The following is a 17,606-nucleotide window of genomic DNA, read 5'->3' as shown; positions in this document are numbered from 1 at the left end:
AAGGTTATCTGGGAGCTTTTCTGTTAAATCTAGTATTTGTTGAACACATAAAACATGAGATCCTGGTTCCTGATTCTTCAAAGCCTGGCAACAGCATCTCAATTGTATTATTTTGCAACTTCTTTAGTACTACATAGGTGTCTCTGTAGGCCAGCCAAAAACGTGCTTCACAGCACTATCATCTACCAGATCGTGAACAGACCACTAGGTGATGCTTTGCAGGTTATCTGACTGGACATTAGGAAGCATTTCTTTACCAAGAGGGTGGTCAAACACTGGAACAGGCTTCCTAGAGAGGTGGTCAATGCCCCAAGCCTGTCAGTGTTTAAGAGGCATTTGGACAATACCCTTAATAACATACTTTAGCTTTTGGTCAACCCTGAAGTGGTCAGACAGTTGGACTAGATGATCGTTGTAGGTCCCTTCCAACTCCTATTCTATTCTATTCATCACAGTTGCTGCTAGCAAGGCCTGGTAGAGGAGCTATCTTGCATGTAGCAGCTTAAAACTGTGGCAGAAGTTTTTGGATATGCTAATGCATTTTAATTATGAACTAAAAAGGCAGTGATTCTAGAGTGTCCGCAATGTGCTGCATTCTATGTCTGATTTGTGACTATGCCAGATTTCCTTCTAGACAAGGGAATTGCAGGAGAGCAATCCAGAAACTTCAGAATGGCAGGGGACTTCCAAGGACATGACTAATATACAGGGGCCAAGTATAGCTTAAAAAATACCATGAAAACTGCATATAGATACTGAGAGGGAGCCTTCAACAAGACCAAGTGCTGGGTCCTGCACTTCGGTCACAACAACCCCATGCAGCACTACAGGCTTGGGGAAGAGTGGCTGGAAAGCTGCCCAGCAGAGAAAGACCTGGGTGTGCTGGTTGGCAGCCGACTGAATATGAGCCAGCAGTGTGCCCAGGTGGCCAAGGCGGCCAACAGCATCCTGGCCTGCATCAGAAATAGTGTGGCCAGCAGGAGCAGGGAGGTGGTTGTTCCTCTGTACTCAGCACTGGTGAGGCCGCACCTTGAGTACTGTGTTCAGTTTTGGGCTCCTTGCTACAAGAAAGACATTGAGGTGTTGGAGTATGTCCAGAGAAGGGTAACCAGGCTGGTGAGGGGCCTGGAGCACAAGTCTTATGAGGAGTGGCTGAGGGAACTGGTGTTGTTTAGTCTGGAGAAAAGGAGGCTGAGGGGAGACCTTATCGCTCTCTACAACTACCTGAAAGGGGGTTGTAGTGAGGTGGCTGGAAATAGGACGAGAGGAAATGGCCTCAAGTTACAGCAGGGGAGGTTTAGGTTGGATATTAGGAAAAATTTCTTTACTAAAAGGGTTGTCACGTGTTGGAACAGGCTGCCCAGGGAAGTGGTTGAGTCACCATCCCTGGAGGTATTCAAAAAGCACATACAAAAGGTGCTCCAGAACATGGTTTAATGGGCATGGTTGATGGTTGGACTTGATGATCTTGAAGGTCTTTCCCAACCTAAATGATTCTATGATTCTAAATCAAAAAGAATGGGAGAAAAAAAAAAAAAGGATATAGGGTAACAGAATAGATTTAGGATTGTATATGGGAAACAATTATCAACAGGGTTGCAGATGACCTTCACAATACTGGGAGGTAGAGCCATATAAAATCGCTGGATAGTAAAGATGGAGGCAATTCCTTCTGAACAGTCAAAAGGATGCTTTTTTTCGTATCCATCATGGAAGGAAAATATTTGCAATGATGCATTTATTCAACAAAGAAAGAAAAATAAAAAGCGCAGAGTTATATTTGAAAGGCTGAGCATTTTCCAGCAAATCTTTTGATACCGTAAGTTCAAAATACTATTTTTTAGCAGTATGCAGGAAGCAGATTACATGGGTCAAGCAGCATATAGAAAGACATGAAGAAAATATCTCACTATGAAATGAGAAGCAGAGTTACAATTAAACATGCTAACAGGCAGTTGGTAGGTGGTGGCAGGCAGAGGGCAATGGCCACATAGATGAACAAAACTTGTGGAAGACAACCAGGAAAACTTGCAGATGGCTGTGAGGGGGGTGAAGCTGTCATCCCAGGGTGCTGCAGATGCCAAATTTCTGCCATCAGCCTTCAGATCGGTTCTGGGAGGTCAGACTGGACTACAACATCCGGCCTCTTATCTTCAATACTGCCCATCATGATGACGGCAGCTCCTGCACCCACCAGCCAGCACCATCAGAGGGCTGTTTCTCGTTGTTCGTATGGTCTTGCCAGCCGACCTTCCACGAGAAGCACTTGCTGGAAGAAAACTTTTTTTTTTTGGGGTGGGGGGGAGGCGGGTGAGTTTCCCGGGGCTACCTTTTGTCGTGGCGTTCAAGTACCGTACCGATCCGGTACACTGATAACCGACAGGTCTTGCAGCGTAAATAGCACAGGGCACTAGCAAAGGGGCCTGTTCAGGAGCCGGCAACAGGTGGGGACTGATCTCTGGGCTGCAGCCCCAAACCCCAGCCCAGCACCGCATCTGTGCGCCGCCAAAAAGGGCCTCCGCGCGGGCGGCCCGGGGACGGATGCCAATGGCAACGGGGAGCAGACCCAGCACAGGCGGGGCGGGCCGCCCCTGAAGGGCGGCGGGCGGAGGGGAAGGGCGCCGCCGTGCGACGCCGGCCGGACGATGCCGCAGGAGCCGAGGCCAGCCCTCGGCGGGGTGCGCACAGAGACCCCGCCACAGCTCCTCCCGCCAGCCAGGTCTGCCTCGTCCAATCAGGAGGAGCTTTATATCGGAGCCGAAGTGACCTCACTCCTCGAGACAGAGCCGGGGAGCCAGTCAGCCGTGGCCCTCCGGCGGCCAATCACGGTGCGCCTTGCGAGCAGCCAATCGGAGGGGCGGTGTCGCTTGTTGTTGCCCTGCGAGGCGGCTGTGCTGTGGGTGCCGGCCGCCGCCGCCGCGATCCGGGGAGGCCCCAGGCCCCGGTGCCCGCTCGCCTCTCGCTGCCCCCATCGGCCCCGCAGCCCCCGCGGAGGGCGGGGAGATGCAGCCCCCGGGCCCTCAGCAGCCGCCGCTCTATGCGCCCAGCAACGGGGACTTCACCTTTGTTTCCTCGGCAGACGCCGAAGGTGAGCGCGGGGCCGCGGTTGGGGCCGCGCCCGCCTTCCCGAGAGAAGGGCTCAGCGAGGCCCGCGGGGAGCGGGCGGCTGCCGTGCCGCTGAGGCAAGAGGTGCCTGCCTCGCCCTCCTCCTCCTCCTCCCCCCCTCCCCGCCCCCGAGGCTGGTGGCGTGGCTGGAGGCGGAGCGGGGTGGCCGCTGCCCCCGGGCCGCTGCCCCGGGACTGCGGCGGGGTGCCGGGAGCGGCGCTTACGGCGGGTGCGAGCAGCTGCGTTACCCGCGCGGCGGAAGCACCGGCGTGGCAGGGCCGGCCGCGGTGCGCCGTTTCTCGGGTTCTCCGAAAGCCGTATTCCAGGTTGTGCCCGGCGACCTGCCATAACCGTGGCAAGCGCTTCTCTTTCCCCACGTTGCTGGAGGCGCAGTTTGGTGTCTACCGAGGGTTGTACCGCATGTTCACATTCGCTGTAACGCTGTGCCAAAGTCTCTGTACCGTGTCTCGTTTCAGCGCAGTAATGGGCGGGCGGAAGAAGCCCTGTGTGTAGTTTAGGGGGTGAAGTGTGGCCTGCTGCCTGACTGCTGCACAAATAGCAGTAGTGTACCAGCATGCCGTGAAAATCTGCCTTAAGACTGAAAATGAACATACAAGAGTCAACGTTGTGCTAACTTTTGGTGCAGAATGGTCTTTTGGGCTCTACCCATTTAAACAACAAGCACTCTACTTTATGTATGTATTTAGTTACTGTTGTAATTGTGGACAGGGGTAGGGAATCATGTAAATCCTGACTCGTGTGCCCCACCCTGGAAAAGAATTACTGAATTGGAACAACTACTGTAGAATACCTGTTCTTTGGTGAACTTCCCAGTCCTTCTGACAAGGAATACTAATCTACAGGTACAGTCACGGCTGTGGCTTTTTGTTGGGTTGGGGTGGGGGTTTTTTCCTGTTTTGTTTTTCTTCTCCACCTTGGTCTGAAAAAGGATCCATGTACCTCTGAGTGGAAACTCTCTGGATTCCCTCTGGAAGCATTTGTTGAGCAATGCTGAACCCAATCCAATACAGCCACCTGTCTAGTAGGAGGTGTGGAATTGGACTCAGCTCTGTGTTCTTTATAAACACAAGCAAGGCAAGATCTCCTGCCTGTTTAAGTGTAGTCAGTCTGCTTAGTGCTGCATAGAGGTACCCTAACAAACAAAAACATAAGCAAAGTTAAACAGCTTGATATTTTTAAATTAAAATACTACACGTTGCACTCTAATTTCTATTTGTTTCCCAAATCTTAATCCATATGAAATATAAAAGTACAAGCTGTTTTATTTTCCTATCTTATTTCCATGAGAGGAAAGAGTGCTGGAGAGGTGTTCTCAATTAGCTGGACAGATATGGTAGAAAGAACAGACTGTTTGGGATTTTTTTTTTTGCCTCCTGTACTGCTTTTTCAAAATTGAGAGCAAAGACTGCCTTGAAAGCTGGTTTTCCACAATGCCTGGTTGAAATGAGGCATGTGAGATACCTCAGTTTTGCTTCTGTGGTGTTCTGACTGAGGCAGTAGCAGTGAAGGCACCCTAATTCTCACTAGCCAGCATCAGAACCATCAATTCTTGGCAGATTCTTCAGCGCTTGGCTTGCTGTTAACCATCTCATTCAAAGCAGTCTATAGAAGATGAGGTGGCGGATTTTTTTCCCTTGGTTTCTGCACCTTTATGTCCTCCTACCTGAGATGTCTTGCAAAATAGACTTAAGATCATGTTAATAGGTTTCATGATTAAAAAGTGTGCTTGTAGGTATTCACCAATTGCCAACTGCTAAAAGGAGTCTTGGTAAATAAGACTTGTGTAGAAGCTTCCCTGCCGCAGGATGGGTTTTCAGTGGTCACTGAGAAGGGAGAAATAGATGACTGGTTGGACTGTTATATTTGCTTGTTTTGACAGCCACATTTGTGCACAAAGAGTGGCAAGAACCTCGCCTTGCAAAGAAGTGTTATTTTGTAGCATGAACAAATATGACAAAAGGGTCCCAGTGACAATACAAAACTTCTGAGGCTTTCTCTACCTTGATGTCCAGGCATCAAGAATACATTTTTCTTTTTTCCTCCCTCTGTAAACAACAGAGGAAGGTTTTGCTTGTGTCTGTTGAGAACAGGGTATGTGTGCTGATGCTGACAGGAGCAAGGGAAATTCCTTCTTTAAGTTACAGTGATCTTTACGAGGATTCTGTGCAGATGGTGTTCCATGAATCAAAGCAATGGATCATTAACTCTCGTGGTAATGAAATGGTTGAAAAGCATTTATGGAGGAGCTTAAATTTGAGCGGCCTAGCAAGCTGATTTGGGAAGCAGAATTCTGTTAAATTAATTGTAATATTGAGTGATCAGTGAACACTTCACATATGCTGGCTAAAGACTGTGTGAGATTCTGTCACTGTACAAATTTTGTTTCTATAAAACTACATTGTGTTTTGATAGAAGATGTCACAAATGTAATCTACAAATATTGCCTGACTTGCCTCTGTGAGTATGTGTTTCAGAAATACTTGCTATAGCTAGGTGTTTTAGGAAATCTGTGCCTAGGAACTTTTTTGTATGAGGAACACACAACAATGGAAAAGCAAAATAAGATTTTCTTTGGTGAAGTGAAAAGGTGCTGGATGAGAGGAGATTTTTTTTGTGTCTCAATATATTTGTAATAAGGTCTGTAGAAAAAATTTACATGATTCTGTTTGCATTTTTCCTTTTTAGCAAACAATGGAAATCCATGATTCCCTAAAGGAATAATTATTTCCCTCTTCTATATTTTTTTCTTTCTTAAAGTTGCTTCATATATTTTCAGTTACTATTTTGTATTTTTCACCTGTATATAACTGAATACAATGAGAGAATAAAATTAACATTTATTGCTGACTTTGACACAGCCAGAACATACATAAGTTGCTCTTTGTTTTGTTTAGTACTGTGGCAGAGCAAGATCATAGTATATTGATGAGAACTCCTTGTGTCTCTTCTTATTGGCTGGAGCCTAAGGATCTCTGATAATATTTTTTCCTAACATTTTCACCTGTATTAAAGGCAGGCTACAAATGAACACTTCTACAAATGTTTTCCTTTCATGAAAAATTGGACATAAAAGCAGAGAATGGTTTGGCTGAAACAATGCCACTGTGCAGAAATGGGCTCCAAAAGAGGTATAGTATGGCCAGCAAAAAATGGTAAATAATCCACAACTTACAGTATGATGAGACTTTCATTAGTTAACTCCTTTTATGCCTTTAAATGCTTAATGATAAAGCACAAATTGAAGCCTTTCTGTCATACCATAACACCGTGTCATCCAAACAAGAGTTCCATCTAGAAGCTAAAACTTGGTAATTTGAGACCTAACCCAACATTGTTACTATTGCATTAAAACCAGGCTATGTATCTGTTAAAGTGTAATTTTAACTTTGAGTATTTCATGGTGATGACCAGCACATGTAGCTTTGTATGTCTGTTGTTTATCTTCCAGTACTTTTGAAATCAAATGGCTTTTGGCAAGACATAAAAAGGTGTATTTTTATCTCCCTTTTTCTCTAAGATCTTAGTGGCTCCATAACAACTCCAGATGTTAAGCTAAATCTTGGAGGAGAATTCATCAAAGAATCTACTGCTACTACATTCCTAAGACAGAGAGGGTATGGCTGGCTTCTAGAAGTGGAAGATGATGACCCAGAAGATAACAAGCCACTCCTGTATGTCCTAATTATTTTTGGTATCTATCTATATTAGCTGTGTAGGACAAACAAACAAATTGTAGCCTCTCAAATTGTCCCACAGCCTTTTGCTGTGACTAGAATTCTGTTTGACATATTACTTGACCAATGAGTGTTTTCTTTGGCAGGAATGAAAACATTGTTTGTCATTATGGGTTTTATTTTTAGTGTAAAAGAGAGGCTTATTGTTCACTGTAGGGAAGGAAGGAGGAGGTAAAATGCAATTTTATTAATCTCTGTAAGTATAAAGCTTTTATGGCTTTTCTGCTCTTATCTGTTGATCTTGTAATGGTTTAAAAAATTAGATTGTATTCTTTCTATGTTTTGCGCTGATGTTGTGAGTTTCTTAATGCTGTCAGAGAATCGAAGGCTAGGACAATGCTGTGGAAAGATTTATGTTATGTAAATCTAAGTAAATTCTGTCAGTTACTCTGAAGTAAAAGCATTGTGAATCATGCTTATTACAGTAGGGATGCTAGAATCAAGGTAGCACAAACTTTATTATCGTTGATGCTATCTTATATTATAAAGCTAGATTAAAAGGGTGTTAGTGTTGAAAGACAAAAATGTCCTTAAAACTGAAAATCTCTACATACCTTGTTCTGTTCACAGAAACATGGTTGGCTGAAGAAGGTTTGTATCTTAAGGTTACTACACTGTAAGTCAGGCAGCCTCGGTTGTAGTCTTTGTTCTGCACCTAAGCAACTTCATTCTCAGTGCCTCAGTGTTTTCCAGTGTGAATTAAAGATAAAGATGCTTTAAAAAAAATGGAGTGAGCAGGAGAGTACTCTGGAGAACTCAAATGAGAGTGTTGGGAGGGAACAGATGCCTGGAGAGCTTAATAATGAAACTGCTACTCGAAAAGCACTTTAAATTGACGTGTGCGGAAGTAGCTCCTTGTGGGAATATCTGTTCTGGAAACCTCTAACTTTTAATTAAGAAACAGAATGGTGTACTGAGGTGACAACATATGAATTCCCACTTCTGTGTAACTTTTTATACCACAAAACCCAAGTTTGTGATTCAAAGACAGCTAGGTGTTCTAAGCTGCTGATTGCTGGGAGCGAGGAGAACATGCCAGGAAAATCATCAGTTTGTGGCAAACAGGATGAATATAATTGTCCTAACAGAGAAGATCTGACTTTCATGTAGCAGTTTCTGTGCAGTTGTGATTATTCCCAGAACATGTGCTGTAATGAAGCCTTGTAGCCTGAATCCTACTAAGGATTTAAACAATAGCAGCCAGCGAAGGGAAGTTCACCAATGCAGTGCTACTGTGCAAGTGTTCAATAGAGTGAGATTTTTTTTTTTTTTTTTTTTTCCCCTTTCTCATTGGGCAGCCTTACTCCAGACACTTGTTTCCCATTACAGCTACCATCACTTCTTAGGTGAGGTAGCTGTCAGCTTCATGCGAAAGACTGTTTATTCAAGTAAGAAACTGTCAGAAGCACTAGGTGGTGACAAAGAATTATTTCAAGACAGGAAATATTTGTGTTACACAGTCTTCAGAATAAAATGTAGGAATGCTACATCCTGTTTAGATAAACACAGGAAAATAGATGCTTCTAATTTACTCCTTAGATTCAGGGATGTGTTAAAGAACAATTTTTGTTATTTAGTCACAGGTTAGTAATACCAGTTCTGAAATAGCTTCAGTAATAGCAATCCTGAAGTTGCCTTGAGAGACTCAAGGAGCAGTATTTAATTTTTTTTTAAAAGAGAAATTGTGGTGAATTATGTCTTTGTGTTTATTTCTTGCTTCAGCTTTTCTAAGGAAAAAAGCCATAAATCAAAGCCTTGTACAAAACTTTCATGAATGGACTTAGGATATGATTCTACATCTTTCTCCATTGTGCTCTTAAATGTAGAGTAGAGGGGTATCTGCCGGGAAGTCTCTTGCAACTCTTCAGAGCTCCTCAGTCATGACTGCATAAGGAAAACATTAGTGTACAGTTCTGTCTTAAGGTTCCACTCATAAACTTAAAGAAGTGGAATTGCCTGTTATTTGGGAAGTCTGATTCCTTCCCTTCATGCTAGGATAATCAGGGCAAGATGTGCCAGTGAAGAGTCAAGAGTCTCCTATCCAGAAGAGTCTTGTGGTCAATTTGTACCTGCTTACAGATAGTTTGTATCAGGGAGTAGAGAAGGCAATTGGAGAAGAGCAAGATCTGTTGACAGAATTTATCGCTAATTTAATTGACTTTTATTTATTTTTTTACCCAGTAATTAAACAATTGGCATAAACTTGTCTGCAGAAGACTACTGTTGTTGAAGCAAGTTTAAACCCCATTTTAATTTAAAAAATTGTTTTTACCTGATGTATTTTGAATGGTTTGGGATTAGTGAATGTAAGGGTATTCTTTCTTGTAGAATTTGAAGTAAAATGTTTCCATAATAAGTGTGCTCATGGCAAACTGCTCAGCACAGGAATACACAGACATCCTACTTTTGTGTATGCATGTCTTTGACTTTTCAGTAGTTACAAGGGTATGAATGTGTCATGTGTTCCTGCATGTCAGAAAATAGATCTACTGTTTTAATGTAGACTGCTAGGGTATGTTGTGTATGTTTTCTGTTCTCAGTCATGCAATTGATTTTTAAGTAACTAAATATATCTAACTGTGTCATACCAGTTACTGAATGTGGGATGAAGGTATGGTGTTGCTTTGTTGTGGACGAACTGTTCTTTTCTAGTTAGGGCTTCAGAAAGCCTTATGGGTGACAGGAGACTTGCTCTATAAACCTACTGTTTGTCCCTGTGCTTATTTTTATGCTCTACTTCATTACTGTGGTGTACAGTAATGCTCTCTTGCTTTACAATTTCAGGGAAGAACTTGACATTGATCTGAAGGATATTTACTACAAAATTCGATGTGTGTTGATGCCTATGCCATCCCTTGGGTTTAATAGGCAGGTAGTGAGAGACAATCCAGACTTTTGGGGTCCTCTGGCAGTTGTCCTCTTCTTCTCAATGATTTCATTATATGGACAATTTAAGGTAGGTGTAAGCCTTCTACCTAAAAAGAAATCTAAGCTAAATTTTGGGGCATGATTGCTAAGTAATTTGCATTCTTACATAGCTAGAAAGTAATTTCTTCACATACTAATGCAAAGCATTTCAAATGCTGTCTCTCAATTTAATAGGTAGAAAGACAGCAGTAAGAAATGTATTAAATAGCCCACAGATAAGTTAATTGTGGTGAAATGTCAGGTTTATTTTTATACAGTACAACAAAGGAAAGTTGTGGTTTCTAGAGGAAACAGATTGATACTAATGGGTTTATAGTCATATTAGTGAATCTTTCCATTTTAATTGTGACCTTTTGTTAATGTGCTTTTTATTACTAAAAAATGTTATGGAATGACATTTGCTTGGATGCCATGAATTTTAATTTCCTGACAAATAAAGCTACTTGTTTAATTCATACTATTTCACCGCTGTTATCTGGTATGTTAAATCTTCATTAGAGCCATTTGCTATTTTGTCCTCCCTGCTCAGTTACAATCAGATAATTTTCCTCTCGTCAATAGACTTTTTCCATAATTCCTTTTGAACTCTAGCCTGAATAGCTATTCAGAGGCATTGTGCAGATTTAATTGGCCTCCATAAACACCATTAGCTTTTTTCTTTAAGTTCACATTGAAATAGAGAAGTGGTATTATTTATAGTCACAATTTGAGTGTGAGCCTAGGTGATCCTGCTTCAGAAATCTTTATGACTATATGTGTAGTTCCAGTTGTTTTAAATACAATGTAGTATAGCAGTAAGCCATATGTAAAGTAGCAGAATGTGCTTATGCAAGGATTTTTGTGAATGGTGTGATAAAATCATTCCTTTTGCGACCTCTGGCTTCCATATGGTGTACCAAATGCTGACTGACAACTCATTCTCAGTATCTTGTTTCTATGAGACTTGAAGTGAGTAGACTAAACCACTGTATTATTCAAGTCATCTTGGTGGACCACTTAGCTGTCTCCTAGGTAAAGCAAGGACCATTCCTTGATCCCATGACAGATAAACTACCTTCTGCAGTTCATGTACCTACTGTACCTGAAAAGTAGGCCTGATGTTTCTTAGGAACAGTGAATTTACTGTACCAATGCAAGAGTGCTGTACGTGTGTGAGAAGGAAAAGCTAGTAGCTAGCAACAGGATGACTGACAGCAGCTAGACTAGATGAACTGAATGGTGGGTTGTAGGCTGGAGAAAGATGAGCAGTCCAGCTCTAAGACTTTAATCTGGTCCTCTTCTTTTAGACAGTGGAAGAAAGCAGGAAGTAAAAGGAGGCCATGTGCTATTTTCACAAATAGCATAAAGCTCTTATATTTATCTATTCTTTTTCAGTTGTGCTGTGGTTTTTATCTGGTTTTCCCCTATTTGATTCTTCTGGGAATCTGGAACTTTTAATTAAGCAAAATATTATATTGAGTACTAACTTCACTTCTAAGGTCAGCTATTGTACATTTGAAAATGCAGAGACTGGACTGATACCTTTTTAGAAGGAAACAGAAGTATTTCAAAAGGGAGAGCTTCACTTCTAATCCTCCCAGTGGCTCAACTCCAAGAATAGCTAAGTTACTTTGAAGGTTCTGTTAAGCCAGAGAATGATTTTAAGATTTCTTCTTCAGTTTAAGAGCAGAGCAATGAAAGAAGCAAGAAAAAATGACAGACTTTGCTCCAGGAGTCTGGGGCTGTTCGTTAAGTTGTAATCATCAAGCTCTACTGAGAGTTAAAGTTCTATGTCTTCTTCTGAGCATTCTCAGTTTGAGTAAAGAATAAAGTGGCGTCTTTATGGATGAAAGAAACAGAATTCCAACTCCTTGTGTTGGTTGGCCTGACTTTTAAAAATTGTCTGAGCCCACATTTTGTAATAGGCAGGATGTGAAGACATTTAGCTAGGGTCGTCTTAGCCGTAGTTTTAACTAAACTCTTCCTACTCTGCTACAATATTACAATACTTTCATAAAACACTGCACATGCATTCCACGTTCACCAAACTTACCATTAATATGATTCTGTAAATGTAACCTCTGAATTTTATTCTCAAGTTGCATTGTGATACTAAGTAAAAACTATTCTTGCCGCAATTCAGAATTCAGTTTTGCGTAATAAAATCGTTGACTGCAGTGAAAGTGATTAATAGAAATGAGTTTTCCTTTCTCACAATGAAAATGATTAATATAAATGAATTGTTCTTTATCTCTTAAGGTTGTGTCTTGGATTATAACTATTTGGATATTTGGATCCTTGACAATTTTTTTACTGGCCAGGGTTCTTGGAGGAGAAGTAAGTACCTGTGTGCAAAAAGGACATAGGGGGAGGTAATATAAAGTCTCTTGGCTACTTTTTTCAGTAGTAGTTGAGTTTTCTTGGTGCTTGGCTTTGGACCTTGTAGCCAGCTAAGAATGGATGCAGTTGGTAAGTGTAATGTCTACATTTCAGGTTCCTGGCCTCCAAAATAAAATCTAAAATACAGACATGGTCAGCTAATCTTTGTGTGATATATGGTGCGCTGGATGTGATAAACAATCTGGAAATTTGTACTATGAATCCCAGAAATTCTAACAGGTGCCTGTGATCCAGAACTGAAGTCCATTCTTAAGGGACAAGTGCTTTCAGTTTTTTAGTCACTGAGCTAAATGGGACCCTTTCTCCTCCTTTGCACTGCTCTTGTGCTGCCCTTTATTTAAACTTTTTTTTTTTTAATGGGGCTAGCTGCAGTTGTATAATGTCTTTGTGGGTAGAGCACCCACCAGTGTTTGTTTTCATCCTTGGCCTGATGCAATTCAAACCCCTTAAAAGAGGAAAGTCAGTGCATGTTCTCCAACTGCAAAGCCAATTGAAGTTCTGGCCTACATCGCTCCCTCCAGCTGCTTGCACCAGCAGGGTTGGAATAGCTGTTTGAGCTGTTTACAGATTGAGTCACTAAGTGATTCAGGTGTAAACAACAAAAAATGACTTACAGCAAGGCCCACAGGCAGCTACAGTGGAACAGTCAGGAGGGTACAAACTTCTTAAAGTGGCTCCGCAGCATAAAATGCATTGAACTGTGTTGTGAAGAGCTAAATATTCAGTGATACTTGATTTTTGTATTTTTACTATGCATCTTGCATTAATGATGAACTGGTGTTGCAGACTTCCTATGTTATTTACATTTACTTTAATTTTTTTTAGATTTTCCTTTTAATCGTAATTGCTAGCATCTTCTTGTGTGAACACTGTTTTGAAAGAAAAAGCTTTTATATATGTGGTTGCATGGTATTTCTGCATACCAGCATAATCCAGATGCCCTTAAATCAATCTGTTTTGTGGCTCAAAATGTGAAATTACCAGAATGTATAAACTGGGGAGAAAGTATAGGTCTGCACAGTTCACTGTTAAGTATCAACAGCCACAAGAGATTGCTTGCAAGATGGTCACTTGTCTTGCCACTAGTTTTCCTGTTAAATCCAAGAAGCCTAGCTGGGCCCAGGAACATTTCAAACTGTAGTAGGGGAGAATCAGACATTTTAATCCCCATGAAGCTAAAACCAGCTATGGAAATATTTGAATAAATCTGTTTAAGATAGTCATAATAAATTCAACTGGAAATGAGAAGATTTCTGTGCCTTAGAGGCATCAGGTTCTAGGTCTTCCACTGATGCTAAAAGCATTCATGTGCTTTATATATTTATTTATGTATCATGGATATGAGTATGTTAATGCAGAAAATTAAATCTTTGCTGCTTATGACAGCCGGGACTACAGCTATTGACTAAGAGGTCTGTTCTAGTTCTGTGCTCCTGGGTATCATATTTACACTCCATGGAGAGTGGCAGTTGAGAACCACTTAAGGCGGAACATGAAAATGTGAGGGTTGGGTGGAATTACATATTTTAACCTGTGTAAATACTTGCCTTGGAAGTGATAAAATTGTCATTTACAGTGTTTAAAAAAAAATAAAAACGAAGGCAGCATTTCTAAGAGAGCTGAATGATTAATTACAAAATTCTAGGGGGTAGCATGCAAAAACAATTTTCATACTAGCAAGCTTCCTTTAGCTGAAATTTCATTAATACCTAACACATTATTATCGCTATTCATACTGTTATAACAAGATCAAAGTCTGTTTGGTCACAAAGATTGAGTACTAAAAACCTTGTTTTTATGTTCTTGAAAATTTCAGGTTGCTTATGGCCAGGTTCTTGGTGTGATAGGATATTCCCTACTTCCCCTCATTGTCATAGCACCTGTACTTCTGGTGGTTGGATCATTTGAAGTTGTTTCTACCCTAATAAAAGTAAGTTCAGTATTGTCTGTTGAGAATTGTTTACAGTTATTTTTTAAGTCACTTTCCTAACACTTCAAGTATTGATCTGTTCAGGACAATGTAACAATGTCACAATATTCAGAACTACAATGTGAGCTCTGTGATCCTTTTGATTAGCGTGGGGAACATGACTGCTAAGTGAATTCTGTTTTAAATGTTTCTTTTGAGTATTTGGGGATATACAGTGCTGTTGCTATAACAACACCTGTTGATATCAGGTTAGCTTCTGTTTAATATTTTGCTGTGCTATAATAGCTGCATTAAAAATAAATAGGATTATCATTTTAAGAGGATCATAAATAAACCTCAAAATGAAGAATCTGAAAATAAGCTGTTCTATCCCTTCCCCCATCATCCAGTTTATTTTTAGTTACTGCAGCATGAATATGACGTTAGTCATTGTTCTGAGACCTTCCCATGGTGGTAGCAGTACAAAGCTCTCAATACCCTTTGCAGAGAAGGTAAGTATTGTTCTGATTTTACAGATGTGGAATGTAAGGCACAAAGCAAGAATAACTTGCCTGATACCACCTGTGGTTGGACACCTTTTATGAAACTAGTAATGTTCCCTGAAAGATCCCAGAACTACATAATGTTCCTGAACACTTCCAGTACTTCTTAAAGCCCTTTTAGGTAGCCTTTGAAGTTATTGCTGAACTTTTGGAAAGGTTGACTGAGAAAATTCTGTTACTAGCTAAGCTGTATGCTTTTTGAGTTCTTGTTCTGTTGATTTGATTGATTTCTGTGGTTTTAACTTGCTGGTAAACAGTATAATTGAAGTACAACTGAAGTGTATAATAAATAACAAAATTGCAAGTTAACAAATCACAAACACAGCAATTACTATTAAGTGGTACAGTGAGAAAGCAAATCATTAATTTGGCAGTTAACTAATAATATGACTTGAAAATAAATACGTTAATGAAACCTTTGTTACTTGATTACTACTAACAGTCTTACATTTACTTCAGGAGGATCTGTGCAAGGTTATTACCTTTGCATCATTAGTGTGAAAATGCAGGACAAGCCCCATATGGCCAATACTACTTATGCTGTGACAAGTACTACTTCTTATGGCTTGAGAGCTCTGTGCTTGGGGTAATATTTCACAGTCCTTAAGTTGGGGAACTTACAGTGAAATAGTGAAATTCCAGTCAGTTCTTTTCCAGCTGCAATCAGCAAAGTAAACTACTCAAGTAATGCACCTCAATTGTTATAATTGCTGCAATTTTCCTAATGTATCTTAGGGAATTCAGTCATGATTTTGATTGTCCTTCTTGTCCATCTCTGCAGTCCTGGGTTAGGCAGCAAGAACAGAAGTATGCAATCACATGCAAATTTTTTGTTGTTTTGTTTTGTTTGGTTGTTTGGTTTGGTTTTTTTTACAACGGCTGTTGAACTGGCCACATAATCCCTCAAGTGGCTTCAGCTTCTCTGACAAAACTGTGGAAAAAGTTATTTGCTGGGGTCCTATTATGGCTGCCCTCTTTGGTCTTCTGTTTTGCAGAAGATTACAGTGTTTTTGCATGCAAATCAGTTTTAAGTATTTTTCCATTTTTATTAATATTCAAGGTGCTGCTAAAGGATAATAATGTCTGATTACTTTTTGCTATAACCTTGTTAGCTTGAGGTTTGAGTCAAGTTCACTGACTTCAAGACATTTTTTTTTTAAAAGTATGCATGGTAACTTCATACAACATAGTAGATATTCATAGGTAATGTTACTTTCTACCAGTCTGTTAAACTGGTTCTTTCTTAACTTAGTAAGCAGTATAGTTTTTGGTACAGATTGTACTTCAGCAGGGTTCTCACTGCACCTGAAAGGAATAGGAATGTGAGGTTCAGTTACCTTGAAGGTGGAGGTACTGTAATTAAAGAAAAGCTTATGAGCCAGATGAATCCTGAAATAAAAAATGGTAATTTAACCCTCTGGTATAAATTGTAGGAGGAACAGTCAAGTATAGTAACTCTTTTGCTTAAGAAAGAGAGGAGTTAATAGTTAGGGACAGTCAAGGTAGAAAGAAAAGTTATTAATCCAGTGAAGTTTCAAATTATCGGTATATGTAAGTTTACAGCTTGCTTTATGGTACCCATATGTCTTACATTAGAGAAAACTTACTGTAGATCCTTAGTTGCTCACTTGAATAAAAATGTCTCAAATGAAAATAACATGCCTATTTGTTAAATATTTCTCTAAACTTAAATGAAAATGCTTAATGTATTTGTTTTATGTGTGTGTGGAGTTCTTCCCCCAAAAATTCTTTGAGGGGTTTATTTTTAATTATATTGAGAGATGAACTGATATTTATCTTGGTATTTGGAGAGATTTTCTTGTGGTGTCAGCTAAGACTGTTCATCTTCTTTTTCAGTTGTTTGGAGTCTTTTGGGCTGCATACAGTGCCGCATCATTATTAGTTGGAGAAGAATTCAAGACCAAGAAACCCCTTCTAATTTATCCAATCTTTTTATTATACATTTATTTTCTGTCCTTGTACACTGGGGTGTGATCTAGTGCAAGATGTGGCCAGAAACCATATTTTATTCATTTGCAGACTGATAATGCATAAGATTAAGGAGACTGGAGATAATACAAGTGACTGTTTTGTATCCAGTTGTCAAGATGTTTTAAGATCGAAGAGCATATTTGTGTATATTATTTAATGAAGCAATTGTAGCTATATAGATTTGTATCAAAGTTCTAGGTTTGTTTAAGACTCTTCAGATTTTAATGAACAAAATAAAAGAACCTTGTGTTTTATAAGAAAGTGTAGCAAAACCACAACTCAATACCTGTGCCAAAAGCACTAGGACCAGGTTACTATATTTGAGGAGAAAAATGAGAAGTTAACTGTAACAATCTCGAAGTGCAATTTTTCTTTTGAGCTTAAACACAGCTGGCTTTTTTGGCACAGCAAATTCTGTAGATAATATATATTTATGAAACAGTCCTGATTGTTCACAGAATAGTCTGTATAATCAAGACATGAAGATACTACTTTTAATTTAGTGCCTCAATTACTTTGATTTGGCTATTGAGTTTTTATAAATTCCAATTTGTTTTCAGAACCTGTATATACTGTGCATTTTGTATCTATGGCTTGTGTGTAGCGTAAATACTCCTTGGTTAAGGATGTATATTGGGTTTTTAAAAACTGAAGATAGAAGTATTTGAAGTCTTCATTTACTATCTCTGACCAAAGGAGCAAGATATTTACTGTGTGACATAATTAATTAAAATGCATATTTAGAGAATCAAATTATTTTACTTAAAACTATGAATTTACAGAGAAATGGGTGAACACCTTTCTCAAATGTAGTACTGGCTTAATGTTGGAGAAAAAAAGATGATTTATCAAATTTGTGTGATCTTTAAACAATGTTATTTTATGATGACAAAATAAAATTAATGCTCCCCTAACTATGTTTTACAACATCTTGCTCTGTCTTGCTTTTAATAGCATGGTATTTAACATGCATCT

The 17,606-nt window shown here is 40.0% G+C and overlaps 2 protein-coding genes across 2 annotated transcripts in view; one reads left to right on the top strand and one right to left on the bottom strand.

The window, feature by feature from the left end:
- The window catches only part of NLRC4 (NLR family CARD domain containing 4), an 18,844-nt gene extending 15,872 nt beyond the window's left edge, over positions 1-2,972 (bottom strand). The window contains 1 exon segment of the mRNA XM_069801324.1: positions 2,828-2,972. Within this exon segment, the coding sequence (XP_069657425.1) occupies positions 2,828-2,972 (145 nt within the window).
- On the top strand, positions 2,851-17,545 carry YIPF4 (Yip1 domain family member 4). The gene is made up of 6 exons (XM_069800492.1): positions 2,851-3,088; positions 6,644-6,797; positions 9,645-9,816; positions 12,027-12,104; positions 13,984-14,097; positions 16,497-17,545. Exons 1-6 carry the CDS (start codon positions 3,004-3,006, stop codon positions 16,632-16,634), a joined length of 741 nt encoding a protein of 246 aa, XP_069656593.1. The 5' UTR covers positions 2,851-3,003; the 3' UTR covers positions 16,635-17,545.
- Positions 17,546-17,606: the final 61 nt, after the last annotated feature.

The sequence above is a fragment of the Haliaeetus albicilla genome, chromosome 13 (assembly GCF_947461875.1).
Source record: "Haliaeetus albicilla chromosome 13, bHalAlb1.1, whole genome shotgun sequence".
NCBI lineage: Eukaryota > Metazoa > Chordata > Aves > Accipitriformes > Accipitridae > Haliaeetus > Haliaeetus albicilla.
Note: the sequence above shows the minus strand (reverse complement) of the source record. Positions and strands in the feature narration are given on the sequence as shown.